This window comes from Erpetoichthys calabaricus, chromosome 3, assembly GCF_900747795.2.
Source record: "Erpetoichthys calabaricus chromosome 3, fErpCal1.3, whole genome shotgun sequence".
In the NCBI taxonomy this organism is placed as follows: domain Eukaryota; kingdom Metazoa; phylum Chordata; class Cladistia; order Polypteriformes; family Polypteridae; genus Erpetoichthys; species Erpetoichthys calabaricus.
This window is the reverse complement of record NC_041396.2, coordinates 216,179,741-216,203,443: the sequence shown is the minus strand read 5'-3', so window position 1 is coordinate 216,203,443 and position 23,703 is coordinate 216,179,741. Positions and strand designations below refer to the sequence as shown.

The 23,703-nt window shown below is 35.9% G+C and overlaps 1 protein-coding gene across 3 annotated transcripts in view; it reads left to right on the top strand.

Annotated features, from left to right (window-relative positions):
- Positions 1-23,703, top strand: part of LOC114648645 (synaptotagmin-like protein 2) — a 554,437-nt gene that overhangs the window by 449,649 nt on the left and 81,085 nt on the right. For all 3 annotated transcript variants that reach the window (XM_051925337.1, XM_051925335.1, XM_051925336.1), the window contains 2 exons: positions 13,408-13,515; positions 17,685-17,860. In XM_051925337.1, coding sequence (XP_051781297.1) covers positions 13,408-13,515; positions 17,685-17,860 — 284 coding nt within the window. The remainder of the gene's footprint in view (positions 1-13,407; positions 13,516-17,684; positions 17,861-23,703) is intronic.

The window sequence follows — 23,703 nt, the reverse complement described above, 5'->3', positions numbered from 1 at the left end:
GATGCGCCAGGAGGAACTGGTAAAACATTCCTAATTAGATTGATTCTGGCAGCAATTCGATCCCAAAATGACAAAGCCTTAGCTCTTGCGTCGTCCAGAATAGCTGCGACATTGCTACCTGGTGGAAGAACTGCTCATTCTGCTTTGAAATTGCCATTGAACATCCAATTCATTGAAACTCCCACGTGCAACATTTCCAAAGCATCCGGCATGGGAAAAGTATTGCACAAATGCAAATTTATTGTTTGGGATGAATGCACAATGGCGCACAAAAAATTGCTCGAGGCTCTTGATCGATCATTGCCAGATTTGCGTGGAAACATCAGACCATTTGGGAACACATTAATATTGCTTGTAGGAGATTTCAGGCAAACATTACCTGTAATTCCTCAATCAACACCAGCGGACGAAATAAATGCTTGCCTGAAATACTCTATTCAGTGGCGACATGTAAAGACGTTAAAATTAACTACACATATGCGTGTCCAGCTGCAAAACAATCGATCAGCTGAGGTATTCTCACATCAATTGCTGGAAATTGGGAACGGAAAGGTACCGGGAGATCTGACCTCAGGACGAATTTCATTGCCTCATAACTTCTGCAATTTAGTGACGTCAAAAGAAGAATTGGTTGAAAAAGTATTTCCCAATATTCAAACCAATTATAAGAATCACGATTGGCTGAGTGAACGAGCTATTCTTGCGGCCAAGAACAAAGACGTCTACGAACTTAACAATATTATTCAGTCTAACAATCAAAGCGAGGCAGTCACATACAAGTCCGTCGACACTGTTGTGGAAGCAGATGAAGCGGTTAATTATCCAACAGAATTTTTGAATTCACTCGATCTGCCAGGGATACCACCACACGTACTGCAATTGAAAATCGGCGTACCAATTATCATGTTGCGAAATATCAACCAGCCAAAGCTTTGCAACGGCACGCAGCTTGCAGTAAAAAAAATTAATGAGCAACGTCGTAGAAGCAACAATCTTGACAGGACCTTTCAAAGGTGAAGATGTCCTTATTCCTCGCATTCCTATGATTCCAACAGATATGCCATTTCAATTTAAGAGATTCCCAATTCGATTGCCGTTTGTAATCACCATCAACAAAGCTCAGGGCCAATCTTTAGAACTGTGCGGTTTAGATCTAGACACGGATTGCTTCTCACATGGACAATTATATGTTACGTGTTCTAGAGTCGGCAAACCAGACAATCTCTATATCTACACAGACAATGGAACAACAAAAAATATTGTATACCCACAAGCATTGTGAAATAAAACATATTAGAAACGTGTGCTTTCTCTTTTCTTTCTTTTCCATTTAACCAGACTGAGCCACAGCAACGCGTGGCCGGGTACAGCTAGTAATCAATAAAATGTCTACCAGTAAGATGCTCTGGATTGATCCGCCATATGCTGTGTCGACCATGTCTCTCTAGCAGTAGTGTGCAGCAGTGATTTGTTCAATGAGCTGGCATGTAAAGTTCGCATGAGATCCAGTTTCGACAACTTTTTGTTTAACATGAATGCATTTCAAATGCACTGTTCCACCAGATGATGAATATATTTTTGTAGTATTTCTTTTGTTTACTCTGCATAATGTAATAGAAAGTCAATTCTTTATCCTCACAGTTAATGTCCCCTTTTGTGCTATTGTAGTCAACCACAACAGAAGGCTTCATAACCTGCTTGTTTCCTTTTCTTTTGCCTGTACAGTGACTGTAGCTGCATTGTGTAAAGTGCTAAGAAGACAAGCATCTTTCTTGTCTTTCCATTTCAGCACAAGCAATTTACCCTTTGCAAAGCTACTAGCGCACCTCGCTGTAAGTCTTCAGGGATGCCACGATGGTTGGGATGCACTGTTCCATATATGTCAGTCTTTCTTTACAACAAAAAGTTCAAATAGCTATGGCGAAAGTATACAAATTTTCCATGGTTACACAGTAACATTGATTCAGCAGAGCATCTATCAAAGTCAGCACCGATGATACAGCAACACTGTACTGATTGTATTTCGGAACAAACATTGTCCCTTTCTCTGTGTACAGAACCAAATTCCAAGTGTGTCCCATTTTAGATTCACAAAGCTTGTAAAACTTTGTTAAATCTTGCTCTTTTTGACACAATGTACTGTATTCATGACAGTCTGCCCTTAAAAGCCATGAGACTTTCATCGATGCTGACATCATGATCGGAATGTAAACGCTCCGGAATTTTGCTGTAATGGCCTGGTATATCTGCCAAATTTTCTTCAGTTTGCGTGCTGGATGAGTATTCTCATCAAAGTCTTCGTTTATGGTAAAGTGCAGATATTTCATAATTTGTGAAAAACTACACTGTTTCTCCAAAGAACAGCAGCCCTGACACTACTTTTATAGCCTGAGTGATTTTTGGTTCTAACACTTAATCAAGACACATCTGTACAGTTGCCAGAGTGACACTCTGGACTAACACTTTTACACAGTTTTCACAGCCCGAGTAACACCTGGGTCAAACGTTAAGGAGGCTTTCACTACACAGCTTGACAGACAGACCATAAGCCAAGAGGAAATAGCAGTATTACTCAGAAAGGGTGGTCAGCAACGCAGGACCCTCCTCAAACAAAACTGTCTCATCTTCATGCCGGTTTACTCTATACACATGCATTTCTGAAACATAGCACCTGTAGTGGTTGTTGGGTAAATCTGAAATCAGTGTATTGGTGTTTTAGACCACAGTATAAGCACACAGGCTGCTAAATGACATTTATTTATTAGTGCAGGCTGAACACTCTGCAGCTTAATGTTAAGCTTAATTAAGTTTAAGCTTAATGTTAGCCAACACAAGAAAATGATGATGAAATTCGGGAAGATAATTGATTTTCTTGACTCCAGTCTCCTTCAGGGTGTAGAGGATGAGATAGTTTAGATATATAGGTACCTGTTGGTTTACCTTATTAGAAATCGAAATTATGTTACAAAAACACCACAAAAGAACCAGAATCTACTATATTTACTGAGATGGCTCGGCTTATTTGGTGTGAATGAAATGTTTCTGAATGTTTTATCGATCAGCTCGTGTGATTTGACTGAAGCATGAGAACAGTTTCCAACAATAAGAGTTCATTGCAAAGGCTAGCCATGTTCTAGGCAGTAGCATAAAGAAAGATGTTTGATATTCAGCTAGTTGTCATTAACAATGTGTAGCATCCTTTTCATGAGTCAATTCATAGAGCACCTTCAGAACCAGACTTTGTGTTTTGCCACTAGAATTTAGAACATAATCTCTAGCTGACATTTTTTCGCCATTTTGACGTATTCATTTTATTTAGATGATGGATCTCTCCTGACCAATTTTTCTATGTTTACATTTACTGCGCAGGAAAGCCGTCAGCTGGTTAAGTCAATGCAATGTATGCATCTGCAGAACCACTGTCTGTTACATCTTTTGCATGAATGAATAATTCATTGTTTTTTTTTATTACATAGCATACATACTAATCTTCACATAAATTGTGTGTAAAGCTGTGTTTGATTATAAATGCATCAAAGGTTATCTGTATAATCTTTATCATTGAATTGGTTTGTTGGTGTCTTGATGTATATATGCAATTTTACAAAATTTGTATGAATTTCTAATTATGTAATTCAGTATTCAGTTTCACACCTTCTCTTTGAATTAATGTCCTCAATGAAACTGTTGCCTAGCCTCCTGAGATTTACTTGAATAAAACTTTAGCTGACTGGTAAGGAGGAGGAGGATGGGAGCATGCGCTGCTGCACCCACCGCATGCTGAACCACCTGGATTCGGACCCGAATGCAGTGGGTGACATCGCAGCATCTCATTGAAACAGTGTGAGGTTTGTTTCATAGTGGCTGGAGTGCCAATTCTGACACCAACCCCCAAGTTTTTCCTGTAAATTAGAGGACCTGTTTGTAAGCTGAATTTTTATTCAGTAATGGAATTAGTTAAGGAATAAAAATGCATGGGTTGTTTGTGTGATGATGTGACTTGTAGTTTGACACATTTGAATGAAAGAGATGAAATAATTTTGAAATAAATCGCTTTTTAATACAGCACCATACGTAATCCTGATAAGGGAACAGTGACTTCCCATTCTGTCTCTGCGGTTGTCCATTCAATCATCATTTAATTATTTATTTATCTTTAACTCCTTTGTCCAGTTCAGGGTCACAATCAGCAAGTTTGTAACCCTACTGCACTGTATGCAAAGCAGAAATCTGCTTTGATGGAGTGTCGCACTCTCACACAACAACTCGTCTATCTATATTGATGATGAAATGAGCAGCTCCATATGTTAATTCCAATACAACCTTTATGCAGCTATTATTTATTTATTTAATTTCTATGTCAACCAGACATTTAAATTGCTCGGCTCATAATGCTTTGAAGGAATAGGTAAATCTCTCAAATCCTAAGATACCTAATGTATCAATGGCAGCACATCATTGCACATAATTGAGATGTGCATTTAGTTCTGCTGCTGCTGAAACTCCATATTTCAAAGGTGAAAACAAATCAGAAAGTATTAAATGTATGCCATCTGTTGGGTTTTCAGTACCAGAATAATATTCATTAGTATAACCGTTCAAATGTGATGAATGTAGTGAAAGTACATCTGACACATATTTAAATATACAGAACCCAATGGGATGCAGTCTGCAGTTATGATCAGTCCAGTCCAGTGGCTAATTCTGCATTAGTAAACAGATATTTGCTTACATAAGGGAGCTTGAAGGCAAGGCAAAGGCTGTTTTACAGGAATTCTGAAATAATCTGAAATCAACATGTTTGTTTTCACAAAGGCAGGCTTAAAGTTGGAACAAATAGAAAAGGGAGTGAAAGGTGGAAAACAAAAGCATCAGAAGTTTATGGTACAGTATGTGCAATTTGAATTAATCTGACTTGTCTGAATACAAATGTGTTATTAACTAGCTAATAGCTCTGTTTGTACTGCTACAGCAAACATCAAAAACTTGACAAAATGTTTGTCAAAGTGAATCTATCCTGAATAATCTTGCAATTCATTAATTTATGTGAAATGTTTGTAATAATGAGATTTTATTTTAGGCAATTTTAACTTTTCGGTTACTGGACACAGTACGACTGAATAAATTTAATAAATGTACGTTGTAAGATGAACAAGGTACATAATGTTTATCGTATTTTTTTTAAATATAAATTCTATGCTGAAATCCCCATTTGTTGTTACGTCGAAGGGGGCTCAGCAGCAAATGAAATTCCAGTCATGCTTCAGCCATATGTCATTGCACATTCCATGTTGCTGGATGAAAATTTATGAATATACCAAATTAAGGCTTTACAAAATACTAAACAAATCTACAGAACAATTCGTTTGACCCACACATTGCCTGAGGTGCTGCTGTTTCTCCTGCCAGTAGATTGTCGCTGTTGTATTCCACCCTTAGTATGTCCTGTATATAATATACACCTTTTTGGGATTGGAGGTTTCAAAGTACTACTCCAGCTATTAAAGTGGTATCAGAGAGCAGGATAATCCTGATTAAATGGTTAAGTTCAAAATAGTGCTGTCAAAATGGTGACGAGAACCAAATAAATGATGGCCCCTCAACTGAACTCCACATCAACAGAATATATTAATTCTGTCCTTGCATGAACTTGCTAAATGCACAAGATCCATTTGACCCCTGACGTCTCACTTATGCAAATCCCTTTTATAAAGTGCTTAGCAGGTGCTTATTCAGCTTTGTGACTTCTACTCTGTGGAGCTTTCTCCCAAGAGATGTCAGCAAGGATTTATCAAGCATAATGTTCAAATCTTCCCTTAAAATTGCACCCTTTTGCACTTTATGCAATTTGCTTTGTTTTATAATGTCTAGGTGATGGGCCATTTTGCAGGCTTTTACTAATGCTCTGGTTTTCCCATGTTGTTTAGCCTTTCAGTTTGAATTACGTTGCATTGCTTTATATTGTCCTGGTTTGCTTTGAGTAGCATTGTTTAATGGTGCTTACTATGAAAGGCTCTATATAAAATTGACAGGAATGAGCAGGTACTGAAAATATGATTTAATTAGTATCAATATTATTGAGCATCAGAAAAGTGCTATATAAAATGTAGTGGTATTATTATTAATAATAATAACTATTCTGGTGAATACTATGCACCCACAGTCACTGATTAGTACTACTTACTCCTAGTTATCCCCTTAAGTATATACGAAGAGACAATTATATAGTTTTTCTTAGCCTGAGGCACATCTGTAACTTCTCTTGAATATTCTCAATTTGTTCATAACACCTCTTACTACTGATTACACCTTTTGTCTGTGGTGATTCATGACATGATCTAAAAAGAGCCTGGAATCAGAAAGTTTACCAAACTCTTCAAAACATGAAGGCTGTCTTATACCTTTGTAAGTGCAGAATGCAGTGTAGTGCTCTGTTTGTAGAATTTGTAATTATACAGTCAGTTGAGATGAAACAACCTGTAGATATCCTTTTATTTTCTCTGAACTGGTTTTAGAAAGGGACGTGTTTTGCTTAAAGAGTACAATCAAAACCAGTAGTATTTTGATAAGCTATTCATGTGAAAATTCCTGAATGAGTTAATGTTATTTCTTGGTTATTAAGAAGCCAAAGTGAAGTCTTCAACTGAATTTATTTCGATCTTAACCATTATTTCAGATTACTACAAAAGTTATTGAAAGCAGACAGTTACATGCTCTGTGTGGTTTAGGATGTGTGCTATGCAGTTGGACTTACTACCATGGATCATTTCGATCATTGCATTAAAAAGCATGACCTAAGAACAAAATCCATACTGAAAGGCACCTCACAAAATGAAACACTGAAATGTGGTTGGTTGGCTGTGTGCCTGCTGAAGGTGGACTGCATACACAGTTACTGAGATATTTAAAGCAAGTGACTGAAAAGGCTATAGCGAGAGAATTAATCTCCTTTAGCATTATGTTTACCCTAGGAAAAAAAAGGAAAAAAATGTATTACGTGTAACACAAACATGTAAATACCAAAATGTCAACATAACTACACTAGGAAAGGTCTGTTTAGTGTCTACTGCTGTACTGATGCAGATTTAGAACACATCCATCTATCCATCCATTATCAAACCCACTATATCTTAACTACAGGGTCATGGGGGTCTGCTGGAGCCAATCCCAGCCAACACAGGGCACAAGGCAGGAAACAAACCCTGAGCAGGGCGCCAGCCCACCGCAGTAGCACACATCCTTTGTATGATATTTTTTGGATTTCATTGATTTTATTAAAATCAAATAGTATTCCATACAAAGAAGTCAAGTTTTATAAGACTTGGTTCGAAACATTTTATCCCCCACCCATGAGAAAGAGAGTTAGGCCAGCAGAGTAAAACTTTAAGCTAGTAAAAATAAGTAAGTAGATAAATTAATAAATAAATAAAAATAGAGTTAAAAAAAAAGAGGAGAGAGAATCTGATTCCTCCATTAAAATGCTTATTCTAAAAATTTATTAATTAGATCCTGCCAGGTTTTAAACAAGTTTTGTACAGATCCTCTCAGTGAGCATTTGATTTTTTCCAATTTCAAATAATACATAACATCAGTCCTGTGATGGGTTGGCGCCTTGCCCGGGATTGGTTCCTGCCTTGCGCCCTGTGTTGGCTGGGATTGGCTCCAGCAGACCCCCCGTGACCCTGTGTTCGGATTCAGTGGGTTGGAAAATGAATGGATGGACATAACATCAGTTATCCACTGACTTAAAACAGGTGAGTTAGGATTCTTCCAGTTGAGCAAGATAAGTCTACGTGGCAATAGTGAAGTAAAGGCAGTAATAGTTTGTTTGTCCTTCTCCACTTTAAGTCCGAACACAGTTGTTAGTGGATTAGGAGGTATTGTGACATCAATGCTGTCTGATAGGCATTTAAAGATTTTTGTCCAAAATTATGTTAATTTGGTGCATGCCCAAAACATATGGCCCAGTGAGGCTAGAACTTGACTGCGACGTTTGCAGGTTGGATCTTGTCTGGGAAACATTTTGGAAGATTTTAAATTACACAGATGTGCTTTGATATATAATTTTCAGTTAAATAATTGTATGGTTTGTGCATATGGAGCTCAAGTGAATATTGTGCATTGCTACCTTCCACTCCTTTTCTGAGTTGTTGAGTGAGAGATCCTTTTCCCCACTGTATACTCTTGGATCTTTGAAAGGGATGGACTTTGAAATGTTTTTATATATTACAGAAATGCTGTTTGAGTCCTTAACACTGATCAATATTTTTTCCGGCATAGAGGTAGGTGGGTTGTGAGGAAAATTGGACAGGTTTTGTTTAACAGAGTTTCTAATTTGAAGGCAGTGAAAGAAATGTGTTGCTGGGCAGTTAAATTTGGAGTGTAATTGTTAGTCGGATACGAAGACGTTGTCTATGTACAGATCTCTAAGTGATTTAATCCCAAATGTTTTCCAGACATTAAAAACTGTGTACGTTTTGAGAGGGTGGAAAAAGGTGGTTCTTATGGCAGAGGTGTCACAGATAAAAGCTTCTGTATCTTAAAACACTTCCTACATTGGTTCCATATTCTGAGTGAGTGAAGCACAATTGGGTTGTTAGTATAACAACCCATACGATATATCATCGTATATTGACGATGATATATTTTAAGGCATTCACCAGCGCACAGCCAACAGCACAATGTTGTAATCAGGACTGAAGAAGCAGTTTTCTTTGCACACTTTTCATATCTTTTTTTTTCAGTTGCTTGCATAAAAGAGTGCAGAATGCTAATGCCTGATCAACACAATTGATGTGCCCATTGTGTTATTGCAGGCTACCACAGTGCAAATTTTAGTGACTTCCATATTTCCCCTGACATGAACACTGACAGTTGCTGCATTGTGAACTGGTAGCTAATGTCCTTGGATATGATCATAATTTGCCCTTCTGTCATGTAGCTGCTGTCGCACCACATTAAAGGTTCATGCGACCTAATACAGTGGGCATATCGCTGCAATTTTGTCATATAGTGCTATATGCATACGGCTTTTCGATTGATATTTGTTTTTTGTTGGAGGTCCCCGTCCCACTCATGAATATTGATGAGTTACCTTAGCGTTAGCAATAAAATGGAAGAAAGCCATTAGAATTTTTTTGCAGCAGCAGCATGGTGTTTTCATCCACTTGCCGGCTGCAGAACACTGTCCCAATAGTTTCTCAGGCTTCCTACTATAAAGCATGTCATAACACGTCACCCGAGGTTTGACTCGTGTTTAACCATAATTACATAGAATTCCAAAACAGAGTCACAACGGGTGGTTAATGCTAAGGAGATCAATGAAATGTTGGGATTTCTCTTTTTATTTTATAATATATTTCAAGGTATTGTTTTGTTAAATCTAACACAATGCTTTTGAGCTCTTTTTGCCTAAAGCAAGAAATATTTGGGAATCTAAAATTGCTGAAAATTGATTAGCAAACTGTTCCAAAGTATATATTTTAATTTTATAATATTGGTACTAAATTAGTTTTGTTGTGTTTAAAGTCATCTTAAATCCACAGTCACAGTCAAAATCCAAAGGCATGCAAAGTTAGGTGGATTTTACGCTAAATTGACCCTATTTGGGTGTGTGTGTGTGTGTGTGTGTGTGTGTATTACCATGAAATGGACTAGTGCTCTGTCCAAGGGATTGTTTCTGCCTTTTGTTCTATGTTTGCTAGGCTAGGGTAGGCTTTAGCCCCTCTTGACTCTGCTGAGGATAATGGTACAGTATATTATGGTATTTACTCTTTAACTTCATTCATAAATTATCATTCATAAATTGTCAGCTGCAATATTTTCAGGTGTTTGATGTGATCAAAGGGTTACAGGATACAAAAACAGCATTCATCTTACCAGCTATTTTATATACTCATTTACGTTAATTTATTGCAGAAGATACTCCTGTACGTATCCTGTGGAGGGTGATGCATGTCCTTGGAGAAAGTCCAAACAAAATTAACAGATCCCCTTTCGAAATGCAGATCCCAAGAATTTTTGATAGAAGCATCGCCCTCTTTACCAACAAGCTGGCCATAAGGTTGAATAAATTTCTTCTTTTTGCTAACTGCTTTATGGACTATGATAACCCATAGCATTATTTTGATTTGCATCAATCCGAGTTTAATGTCAAAGATTGAAATCCATTTGCTTGCTTTGGGGTTGACTTTTGAAATGTCAGCATAGTAAATCAGTTCTTAACCAAATACTTGCGCCAGAAATGCATATATTTGATTCAGAGTATGTGGCACTGAATGTCTTTCAATGTGTGAAGTATAATTTGTGGAGCAAAGCCTGGATCAGTAATTGTTTACTTAAAAAGGGTAACTTGCAAGCAAAATCATGCTGCTTGACCTTTTCACTGTGGACTTATTCTGGTATATGACAGCTGGTCCCAGGCATCTGCACTGGTACATCTCATACAAAATATTGACTGTGCAAAAAGCCTAATAAAAGAAGTGCACACATCTCTTCTATGCTCTCTTGTAATACAGTACAGGCTTTGGTTGGCCCCTCAGCTTAAAGATAGTGTTCTTTAAATATACCATAATGTAACCCTGTGCATCACCTTGAATATTTTACCATCACTTTTGACTAATTGATCGGCCCTCAGCCTGGCATAATGCCCTTAGAGTTGCCACTTTTCTTTACGTGTCTGTATCCTATTTTGGGTCCAAGGCAGCTAAATTAGCAAAATAAAGTCCAACTCCCCCTAAACCTTTAAATGAAAAACAGAGAATGTATTTTTTGCTATATTACATTAATATACAACTAGATACTGAGTTTCTGTTCTATATACAGTATAAACTCTATACTTTTTATTATCATGGCAGAATTTTACAATAAGCAGAGAAATTTACCTGATGCTGTTTTAGAATTAGACATTGGCTCATTATCCTCACATTATCAGTATTTGCATTTTAGTGTAAGATGCACATGAATGCTTGCTATTCAGCACTGGAATAAGAATAACTGGCCACAGAAAGGCATATTACCCATTCTTGTAAATAGTTTTCTGTTCTTTTAAATTTAATTTAAAGAGAATGCATTTTGTGTCTAATCATCTCCCTTACATATGAATCAACAGTGGTGCCTCTGCATTAAAGGAATACACCGAACAAAAGTAACATTTTGTTTACAAACACCACAGAGTGAGTAAAAGATTTTTAATGATGGCTGAGAAAACAATTGTAATCTCTTGGTTTTCATGGAGAACAGAGATTGCAAAGTTTTTTGATACAATGAGCTTCAATTGAGGCCGGCGGGGCTTCAGAACAAAACAGCAAATAAGAGCAAAACGTCCATGAAAAAATATCAAGTTACTCCAGTTGCTTATTTACAACATCCAAAGCACATGCATTTTGTTGCTAAAATATTGCTATATAAATACTTCTGAAAAATTGGAGTGCACAAACAGGAAGCGTGTTCAAATGGGGTCGAGCTTTTTAATTGAAGATCTACCTTCTCCTCACATTCATTGGTTATGAGCCCTGAAAAACTGTATATTTCTATTATAACTCGTAGCAAAATTTCATAGGATTGTTACACGGCACATTCCAAATCATACATTTGTGAGCACTGTTGAAATATTAACACAATGCAGATTTCTTTAGTCTTTTGTCTTGAACCACAATTTTTGTTTTGTTGCTTAATGGCCATTATGTCTGCAAGTTTGTAGCCTGTTTCTGCCTAGTCTGTTTTTTCTTCCATATAGCACAAAATAATCTGTTAAAGATCATGCCATCGCACCAGTGCGTGATTTTTGTCACAATACGGAAAGCCACTCAAGAACTTGCAAAAACTGTATGTTAAAGTTCAATTTTTTTTTATCCTAACCTGCATCAGTATTAGAATATCTGTTTGACATTTTAAACCATGTGGAATAAAAGCTAAAAGACTCGCCTATTTTATCATGCGTTTCAATCAACATGACTGTAACAGTTTTCTAAATACAGTACTTCTACAACAGCTTGATATCTTGATTCTACTATAGTAACTCTCTCCAGCTATTCATCTACTCCATTGTTTAGTTTATTCTTAGTTTATTCTTCAATTATGCGCACACAGCCTTTAACTTTTACATAGGATCGAAAGTTGTTTTATTTACTGTTTTGTTTTTTTAAATCATTTTATGATGGAGTATTCTATGAACAGCACTGTATACAACTTATTGATTTAAGGTTTATTACTACTACCAGACAATCTTTGTGTCCCTAAAATTATTCCTGGACACCAAAAGTGAATTTGCAAAACCATTGTAGGGTACAGTTGGCTGGATTTGTCTAGCCTTTTCAAAGCATTTTTCTAGTAGGGATAATTAAGGTGACAGTATGTTCAGCTAAGTGTGTCACCTTTTATAAGCAGCAGCAAGGAATCCAAAGCTGGTGGCTGATGAAGAAAAACTTAGAAGACCTGATGGAGGAGGTCATCACTTTTCTGGCCAAATTCAAAATAATATATTTATCTGTGGTGACCAGTTTGTCCCAGTATCTATTATTTTGTTTATTTTATATTTTTTTGTCTGTGTTCAACCAAAGTTAAAGGTTTTAAAAACCAATCCGACAATTCATAGGGTAATCTTTTATTGATGCTGGATTTTCTATGAACCACAAATGCACTATTGTGCTGCTGCCACCACACCTTTTGCAAAGTTTGCAATTTCTTTCACTGTAAGCTTTGAATTTTTCACATTTCTTACATGAAAGCTGTGCAGTTCTGAGCCTGAACTATCAGACCATGGAGACTGGCAGCACTGATAAGGATATACTGAATGCATAGCTAATCAAGTTATGTAGAGTGCTGCTTGCAATTGCTACATTTTGATCAAATGAGCACAAGTGAAAAGATGGAAAATTTAAAGATGTCTAACAATAATTTATGAAAGAAATAAATCTTTTAACATTATGAAAATGTCTCAATTCCTTGTTTCCGTCCAAGTCATTTTCTCTTTCAAATTACCAAATCACACTTGTGAGGATTTTTTATTTATTTAATTTTAAAGAGCCCAATGCTGCTCAGTAAAAATGGTTAATTTTCTCATTGATTGTTTATACCATCAAGCTATTAATGCATATGTAGTGGAAAACACTAAAAGAAATCTCAAATATTGCGTATTAAATCCCGCATTCTCAAAAATGTGTAAGTTCATTATTGACTCCAAATTGGCCTTTTCTACTGTATGTATGAGTGGGTGTGTATCAGAGCTTTGTGCTGCTGCTGCTGTTACAGCTTAGCATTTGGTGGGATAATATAAAATAGACAAAATATTGTACATTTTACTTATCACTCGACTATTAGTAATGGATATCAAACAATATGTTCATTGTGTATAATGCATTTCATACTCCCAAATGATAACGTCTTTGCCTCTCAATGTATTTGCAGGAAAATGATATTGACTTAGATGACGATGTCAGCTCATTATCCAGCGCTGGCTCTGATATTTCTGCTAAGAAACAAAGCAGTTCCTCTGGCCTGTTGTCTGTGTCTGGGGTAAGATTTTTTTTTCATCTGTTGAAGTCCTCTATGTATAGTAAACCTATGAGTTCTTACAAACATAACAGTTGCATGAATACCAGTGACTCCTACTATATGCGGGGATATAGCCCACCAAAATTCCCTTTGTAAAGCTCTATTTTCTATTGAACAGATGGTTCACAAGTCGAAGGTTGGGACTGAGCTTTGTGGTTTAGAGTCCGGTTTCCTCATCACTTTGCTATGTTGGCTGCTGTGCTGAGTTTGGTTAACCTTTCTATAGTATCAGTTCAATAATGTGGGATTATTTGCATCACACCATTTATTTTAAAGTCCTTCATATTTAATAAAGTGGGCAAATCCTGCTCATCTTAGAAAACCAAAAGGAAAAACAAGACTTACTATTTTAATTGTGTGCTGTTAGGGCAAGTTCAGATGTAAAAAAAAATAAATCCATGATTCATGCATGTTTTGAGCGTGCAGTGTGACCACTCAACTGTAAATTGCAATTGTTTTAACTTGTAACATCTCATATTTGAATGAGAAAACTTAAAAATGTGAAATGGATTCTTGTCATGTAAACACCATACAGGTACAGGTATCGAGAATGGTGTCTTCATGTTCATCATCTGCATGTAATGGATTTAGTTGCAGTCCTTTTTTTTTCCATTGTTAGTCATTTAGCAATTTTGAGGTTGTCAGAAGCTGTCACCTATCCTGTTCCATATTTTGAGCCAACCGGAGACGCAACATGACTATGTCACGGGGCACACTCATACACCCAGCCAAACATTATCCATATGATGGACAATTTCGAGTTGTTAGTCCATAATCTGCATGGCTTTGGATACAGGCAGAAAAGAAACACAGACATTGAAGATGGAGTGGAAAATCATTACAGGCAGTGTAGGCAGTATAGCAGGTAAAAATCGTGTCAAGTTTTTATTTGCACTTACAGAGAGTCTCCAACAGTAACAAAATAAATGTTACCGGTAATTGTTTCAGCAGTTCCACATTTGTCAGACTTTCTTGTGCCTCCGCTCATAAGGCTGCTTTAAATCCCAAAACAAACTACCCTATTGATATAGCATTAAATGTGTTAGCACAGAACCTCAGAGATTTAGTGCATTCTCTAAAGCATACTTAATACCTAAAACAAATTAACAAGCACTAAACTTGTAATGCACATTGGGTTTTCGAAGCTAAATAAATGGCCATTAGAACAAGTGTATTAGCACTTTAGTTATGGGTGCAACCTTCCGTTATGAGTACATTACTGTAGTCCTGTGGTTGACCACAGAGAAACATCTGGTAGCTTTTGTGAAATACAATCTGCAAGAAAAAAACACCACAATAAAGAGTTTTCTACAGTAATACAGAAGTAATGGATTGACCTTTAGTTGAGAAGTTTGGTTTATCAGAGAACAATGTTAAAAAGGAAATGAAGAGTTGGAAAATTAAAGCATTAATAGTACGTAATAAAGTTTAACTTGATTGGTCAATTAAATTTTACTTTTTGCCTAGCATCCATGAACTAGTTAATGATGTTAATGATATCCTGTAATGTTTGGATTTTTTTTTTTTTTTTTTTTTTTAGTGTTAATTAAACCAGTGTTGGTTTATAAATTACTGCTCAGAAAATGTCAGTGAATAAATTTCTTTTCCTCTAAGGACTGGCTTGGCCTGAGCAAAAATATTCCCTTGCATTACCTTGTAAGTGTTAATTGCTATTATGCAATATACAGTAATTTCCTATTTATGTGTTTAAAAAAATACATGCATTGCAGAATGCACTTCAAAATGTATTTGTCAATGTGGCATGTTTATTTTAATTACTGAAGTCATAATCATACTATTTAATTGTGAGGCTGAACAAATATGCTGTAAATATGCAAAAATTACACAGTTGAACTTGACTGTGTATCTTTTATAAATGGTGCAATACATACAGCTAGATTATTAAAAACTAATTGAAAGTTGATCTAGTAATACTATGATTCCAGTGGTCAGTATATTTCAGAGTTGAAGAGAATATGTGTTTAGTACACTTTAAAGTTTAGTGACATTTATTCACTGGCTGTTCTTGCCTACATACTCAACTGTTATCCATGCTGACAATATATGAAGTTGGGTCCTGCACACCCAAGTATTGTATTGTGCTGTGGAGAAAGAATGACTGACACAGACACCTATGGCGGTTAATGGCCCTTGAAAGGACAGTAAATTTGGCGTTTTGTGACAGGGTCCTGTTGGGGTGTTTACTTTCTTTTTATGATAAGTCTCACTGTTGGCCACTGAAGGCACCAGATAAAATGAAGAGCCTACTCACGGGAAGCATCATCATTGAGAGCTGTCCATGACACCCCTGGTGTCATCTTTATCTTTCCCAGTCTAAAAATGCCTCACCATTCAGCCTAGTTCCTTTTATGCATCTCAAGACTGTGCGGCTCTGTCTCTGTGGAGATTGTCACCTGCTTGTTTCCTCACACATCCGAGATGCTACACTGGTTGCACCATTTAAAACGTTGGAGGAGTGGGCATAAGACAAAATAATTGGGTTACTTTAATGTCAACTTTGAAAAGGTTTGCCTATGGGCCACCATTCACCCTTTGTAAATCTTGGAAGGAGTAGCATTGGGAGGGATTTCTTGATGTGCTTTGTTCTGCAATGTTGGAAAATATGGTGAGCTGAAGCATAAAAAGGTGTTTGATTGCACACATGTGCACCTTAGATGAAACATTGAATTCTGCATGAGCACATCTTAAGGTAAATGAGGTAGGCCATGATTATCCCTGATTATCCAATGGATAATCTTTACGCAATCCACAATGAAATTCCCAAAAAGCTGTAAAACCCTTCCACTTGTTGTTAAGTAGGGGACAGAATCTTCCCTCCATCAAAAATAAAATAGAGTACTTACCCAGTTTTCAGTACCTTGCAGTTTTAATGGCCTGTACCTAATGTTGATTCTTTTATTTATTTGTTTATTTAATATTAATGTTTAGGCTGTCAAGTGGTAGAGTGGCAAACATTAACTATAACCATTTAAAACTTGAACTGATTCATTCTTTCAAAATCCAAATTTTACACCCCTTTTATTATATTTAGTTCGGAACCAAAACTCTCCTTTGTCAGGTAATCTATTGCTATATTTGGCTTTGTGTCACTTGAAACCAAAGACATTCCTAGGACATATCCAACTAATAGTGAGAAATATGACCTTTAAATACTGTACGAGAGTAACTTACTGCTGGTAATCAGTAAGCTTTCTTTAATGGGATATAGCAAAGCAATGTCTATCTTCTCACTGTGCCCTGGCTCATATTTAAATTAAGGCTATAGGTAGATCCAAAATGTGAATAGGATCAAACATGAATTATAATGTTGTTATACCCTCTGAGAGACGGCAATACATCCTTGGTGCTGTACATGCCACTAAACTTTACTGCACAGATAAGTTTTATTTTATTTATTTATTTATTTTTTAATTCTTGGTGCAGCTTTCCTGTTTTATATGTTCATATCATCTTCTGTAATTTTTAATAGGAAAAATGGATGTATGGATAACTTCAAACAGTTTAATACGGACATCTCTGTCCTCGGCATGCATTTGTGAAGCATATACATTTATTCTAATTGCCATTTTTGCAGTATTGTGAAATGTTATGCCTGATTTACTATGAAATTGATTTTAATAATCTGTTTGATGCTCTGCTTTTTGATAATTTGAAAAGAAATTAAAATCTAATTACTTTGAGCTGCCATTTTGATTAGCTGTCTAAAATTCATTTCTAAATCACCACCACCACCACCATGTATGCTTAAGTCATACAGTTTTAATGATTTTCTTAATCAATCAATACTTCATTGCTCCTGCTACATTTGACTATGTATATTGAGTCCTATATGTGCACAGTCACCCTGAAATGGTCAAGATACAAAGCCAATACACACAATAACTGGATTATAATATCTTTGAATGCTTAGCCACATGCAAAATACATTATTTCCAGTGTGAAACTAAATTGTAAACATTTCTCTTGTTCTTTAAATAGATTTTGTATTTTGGTCATGTAAATTGTTTCACATATGGATTTTCAAAGTTTTTGTTACTTTGAAATATTGCAAAGGAAAACTTTTTTTTTGCCAGTTGTTTCCTTTTTTAAACTATTCTATCTTGTTCTAGCTGAGTGGCAGCATGATGAGTTTGTACAGTGATGCTGGAGATTTTGGCAACCTCACAGTTCAGGGAGGAGTGCAGTTTGCTTTAATTTTCAACGCTAAGAAGAATGAGCTAGTGGTCTACATTGAACAGTGCCAGGAATTGGCAATTGGAAATGTGAAAAAGCAACGAACAGATCCGTAAGTGTATAAATACATACAGTATATAAGCATTTGTTAATTTTCGATGTGAGAATTTGTTTGACTTGCAAAACACTATTCCTTAGGTGTTGGGGGACTATGTGAATTTCCTTCTCTATTCACACCCCCCACCCCAATCACTTTTTTGTTTCTGGGAGTTATCCAATCAAGGCAAGTTTATTATCTTTAATTGTCATTGCAAAAATAAGCCTGGAAAGCCTTTCTTAAATGAAAAAAATAATATACTTTACTGTATAAGGTTACAGTTTATGTTTGTACTGTAGGTAATTTTAAATTTGACCGAAATGCTTAGTTGTGCTACAAACTGCTGAAATTTCTGAAGCTTCTGATTAGCACTGAAAACATAAACATATTTTTGTATTACCATTCATAAACACAAACATGGTGTAAATGGCTGACAATGCTTATTTATCAAATCCTTCACTTAAAACTAATTTGTGAAAAGCAGTGTGTGTGCCAAAAACTTGCTGACACCATTGACAGTGTGCATATTAAAACATAATTTTTCTAAACAATACCATGTAGTTCTGCTTGTTTTACAATAAACCTGTGTGTTAATTATACACTTGATTATGATCCAAAACATGAAATCACTATGCATATGTGCCATGTGAAAAAGAAGACATGTTGCATAGTTTATTTTTTGTAGCTACTGTTTCATGTGTGCCAGGTTAATATAGTCAACATGGGTAAACTCAAGGGCACACTCTTACCACCTGGTACCTGGTTAGTAAATCATGAAATCACTGCAAATTAGTAAAGCCAATGGGTTGCATAAAAGGTTTGTTCCTGTAGTATTGTTGTATTACTTTTATCTAATATGTTCTCTACTATATTAACAATTTCATTTTTAATCTTATATACTGTATGTGATAAAGCGGTTTCCTAGTCTTTAACAAATATACTCTTCTGTTAAATATGGATTACCAGTTGTTTGTAATTGTAGAGACTTGTACTAAATGCTGCAAACACATCACCACTCAAACAACACAACCACATTTGCTTCCCTTCTCACATCTAATCATCTTCAGCATTCGGCTGCTAATGTGTAACATTCTCAGTTCTGTTTCATCCAGTTCAAAACCACAGCACGAGCAGATCCTATCCCAAAAGAGCACATAGCAGGACATTTTCCTGGATGGATTGCCAGTTTATCACAGGCACTAAGCGCACTAAACTGTAAATTCTAGTAACTCGGAATACCAAGTTTTCTTGAATGGACCTTCCAGACACCTGAGAATCTTTACCATTGAGCTTCTCATAAATCCATATCTCATTATGCCACTTTATATTGATATATAAATGCATACAGGAACACTTTGTTATTCTTAATGTGGAGTCTTTCCTTGTGGTAATGTTCAAATAGGTTCTGAAAGCACACCTTTTCATTTTAAACTCTGTATATCCATCTGTTTTCCAAACCCACTTTATCTTAAGTAGGGTCATGAAACTGAAGCCAATCTCCGCAAGGCAGGACTAATATTTGGACAGAGTTCAAGCCCATCACAGGGTAACTCAATATGTTTGGTTTTAGATGTGTTCTCTTGTCAGTCTATTCCTATAGGTTTATTGATATTTATTTTTGTCATTTTGCATGATACTGTATTGAATGATATTGTAATCCTGTTGCTTGGAATCACTTTGATTTCTATTTTGAAAAGAATGTTGTGGTAGCGTGACCTGGAAAGGAAGTTGTATAATTAAATAAAAAAAGCACAAATAAGTGTGGTGAAGGACACCATGTGATATCAGTACCTTCCAGTCAATACATATGTGATACAAGTTTTAATGACTAGTCTAAAGCACTATTCCTTTCTAAGGTAGCTGTGCATTTTTGACAAGTTAAGCTATCTGTATTGTAGAATACACAATATGTAAATGAGCCCCAAAGAGGTAGAGGACAAGCAGATGTCCTGTTTAATGATGAGTCCATCTACAAAGGACTTGCTGTGTTATTAGCAAATTTCAAAGATGCAATGTCTTGCTGGAGAATCCTGTTCATGGGATACAAGGAGCTCAAGTCCCTCAAGCTTTCACATATGCCTGACTGACCACGGCCCACTTGTTTTTAGCATCATTTCTACCTTGATCAACCGCAACATAAGCACCCCATAGGGCAAAGTGTTGATTTAACTGTGATACTCTTTATTCACATAGCTCCATCATTCACTTTTCTGATGAAGCAACCATTGTAGACCTGTTCATCAACAATAATGAGATGGCTTAGGGAGTGCAATTTTTCCTTTAATATCAGCAAAAACAAAGGAGCTCATCAAAAACATCAGGAAGTAACTATACTCCATCACACTTCTATCCCACTCTAACCACACTCCTGTTTATTTTGCTGTGGAGAGGATCAACAACTTTGCATTTCTTGGACTCACTGTCACAGACAAAGCTTAATTGGACATAATACATATTGGCTATTTGTACGATGGCCTTTACTTAGATTTATAACTTAGACCTCTAAAGAAAGCTCCATTGTCTACAATAATTATCACAAACATCTTCAGGTACACACAGGAGTCCATGCTGTCCTGTTATGGCACCTGCTTAGTTCATTATTGTAAAGTACTATACAAAGCATTGAAGATGGCACAGAATCTTACAGTAGCACTGTTCCCTTTTGTCGAGCACATATGACACACGCGTGACAGCATTATTAATGGTCTCCATCTATCCACCTCAGCCACATTGACAGAATCAAGGCCGAAAATGGCATAGGACCATTAGAATTTGTACCATGAAGACTTATAGACAGTTTCGAGAAAAGCCACTCATCCTGATAGCTCCATGACTGTTTCTAGCATTAACTCTGTGTTGAATTCAATGTAGAATATTCAATTATCTTTTTTGTCTGCTTGTGTTGTTATTCTAGTCCAAGCAAGGACTGTATTGTAAATCATATTGTTCCGTGTACTTGTGACAATAAACCTGAACTTGACCTATGTAAGGAGACTCTTAAAGTTATACATGAAAAGTGTTCACAGATATCTCTTACAGATAGCGCACTGGCAGTTCAAGTGATTTGCAGAGGCTCACACATTGAGTCAATAACAGAAATTGAACTCTTAGTGTTTATATCCCAGTATCTTAGCCAGCCTCTGTTCCACACTGCATCCCATTAACTAGAGAACCTAAGGAAAACCCCACAGAGAGAACATGTAAAATCCTCATAGATTCAACATTATATCGGATTTGAACCCATATGCATGGATAAATGACCACTGTACCACTGTCCTGTTTCATTTGGAAAAGAGGACAGATATTGTGACTTGTATATAGTACATTTTAATACACTACCACATTTAATTTGTCTTTTCATCCATCCATTATCAAATTTATTTATTCCACTTCAGAGCATCTTATGCATCTTGTAATGCATTTATTGAGCTGCAATTCTGAAATATTTTATACAGGGAGCTTTATTTCTGAACTTCACTGATATCTTTTAGCTTCTTATACTGTCAGCTGGTTTTGTATTATTTGTTTTAAATGTATTAGCTTAGGTCATTTCCTGTGTTGATTAGTTTGAATAGTTGATAGTTTAATATATTCTTATTTGCTTCTTAATGTTCATTCTGATAAGTACTTTTAGTGGCATTATTTTACATAATGTTTTTGGTAAAGTATGTTGTTTATTAATCAGTTTTCTTTAAGGAGACCACATTGAATTTTGTTTTGTAAGCTGTAATGCAAGAAGAATGGCTATTATGTTGAAATTTAACTTTGTAATCTTTGAGACTCCATTAGGATTCATTTACAGTAAATAATCATTTCCTCTATGGCAATATTCCTGTTTTTCATGCCACACTTTTCTATATACATTTTGAAACAGAAAACCTTTGTTCATACATTGAATGAGTTATATATTCCAAAGTTATACTTCTTTATTATTGACTGTTATGGCCTAAAGAATGTATTTGTGCAAGGGGAATAATCTGTTGAGGCCACAGTGCATTTTGCTTGAGGGAGAATGGACAGTTGAAAAGTTAATTGGCGGTCATGTAAATTCTGTTGTCCAAACACATGTTGGTATAAACTTTTATGAAATAATGGTTACCCTTATTTGGCCACAAGAACATCTGCTGTTTTAATAGTATATGTGTGCTACATTAGATGAAGCAACAGAGACGCTTTTATAAATCCAACTGCAATTGTGTCTATTCCACCACATTTACAATAGAAACCAAACAAAATATAGAATTCCAAAAAATTGGAATAAGCAATTTAGCATATGCCTTAAAGGTATTGATTGTGTTTAGTGAAGAGATTTGTCTTCATTTCAATAACAACTAAAACTTCTGTATTCTAAGTAGTTTTTCCTTGGGCATTCAGCAACTAATTTCTTGAAAGGACCTTCAACCTTGGAATATTGATGCTGTTAGATACTAGGGACTGTTTAGATGTTAGGTTCAATAGCTCTAGAGTTGTAATAGTAATCAGGGAATGATTAGTCGAGCCTTATAAAAAAAAAAATAAAATAAATATGACAAATGTTAGCAGCCAAAGCTGGGTTGTGGATCATCTAACGTAATGGATTAGCAGCTCATTAAAAGCATGAATTTTGTTGATGATTCAGCTAGCCTGAAAATATTCAGAATTTGCACTAATGGAAGAAGATACACCAGCAATGTCATCCAGATATGGGACTGATAGGTCTTCTCCTCCAAAACGATATAGCTTATTGTTATAGAGCACTGGTTAAAAAAAGGCTATCACTGTAATTTTAAGTTACAAGCTGACAGTTTTAGAAAACACAAAACAGCAATTAGTTAAAATTATGTACCTCAAAAACTGCATGCAATTGGTATTTCTGTGGTAATCAACATACAATTTAGTATTATGTGCATTCTATAAAAAATTATAAAATTCTCCTATTGTAAGAATCCTCTTATTCTAGTACATAGTCACAGCCTGCTGAAGTCCGTCTCCACCGTATGAGATACAAGGGAGGAGCCTACACTTGACAGACCAACAGCATATCACACAGTACACATGTACATCTGTACTAAGGGCAAGTTTTACATCAGCAGTCAATCTGACCTTTGGATCTTTGGGACGTGTGAGGAAACAGGAGTACCTGGACAACGTGCAAACTGCACACTAACAAGGCCTGGGGTTTATACGCTGGACTCTGGAGATGTGTTGCAGCATGGCTAATATTTGCATAACAATGCCATGTTATAAAATTTATATAAACATTTTTATAAAAAAAAGTATGTTCCTTGATAATAAATTATTTATTAAATATAGTATCATGTTATTTATAATTATAGTATAGATTTAAAAAACGGTAATTTGAGTGACAAATACCAACCAGAATTGATATTGATAATTGTTATTGATTTTTATCAATCACATTACAATAAGTGAAAACTGATCTATAATACATTCCATTTAATATTAATTCAAACTCAACACTTTCCTCATACCCAATTCGGAGAACTACAGTAATGTGAAAAACTATGTACACCCAATGGAAATTGTGAGCTTTTTTATTAACATATTTGAGCAGGCAAACAGTAGATCTTCATACAAGCAGTGCCTACAGATAAAGGTGATGTACTTTAATAAAAACACAAAGCACTTTTGATATGATCAGTATGTCTAAGAAAACCCGCAGGCATCTTGCAACTGAAGAATTTTGCATGGAAGAGTGCTCCACCGAGTTGATGTTGGAGTCTGTGGGGCAGTTATGCAACATTCCTCATTTCTGTTGAAGAGGGGCAATACCAGGTTCTGAGTCCAAGAGTTTATTTACTTTCCCGTCCAGTAGACCATTACAACTGCTGATGTTGTTTTTGTTGAAAAAATGATTG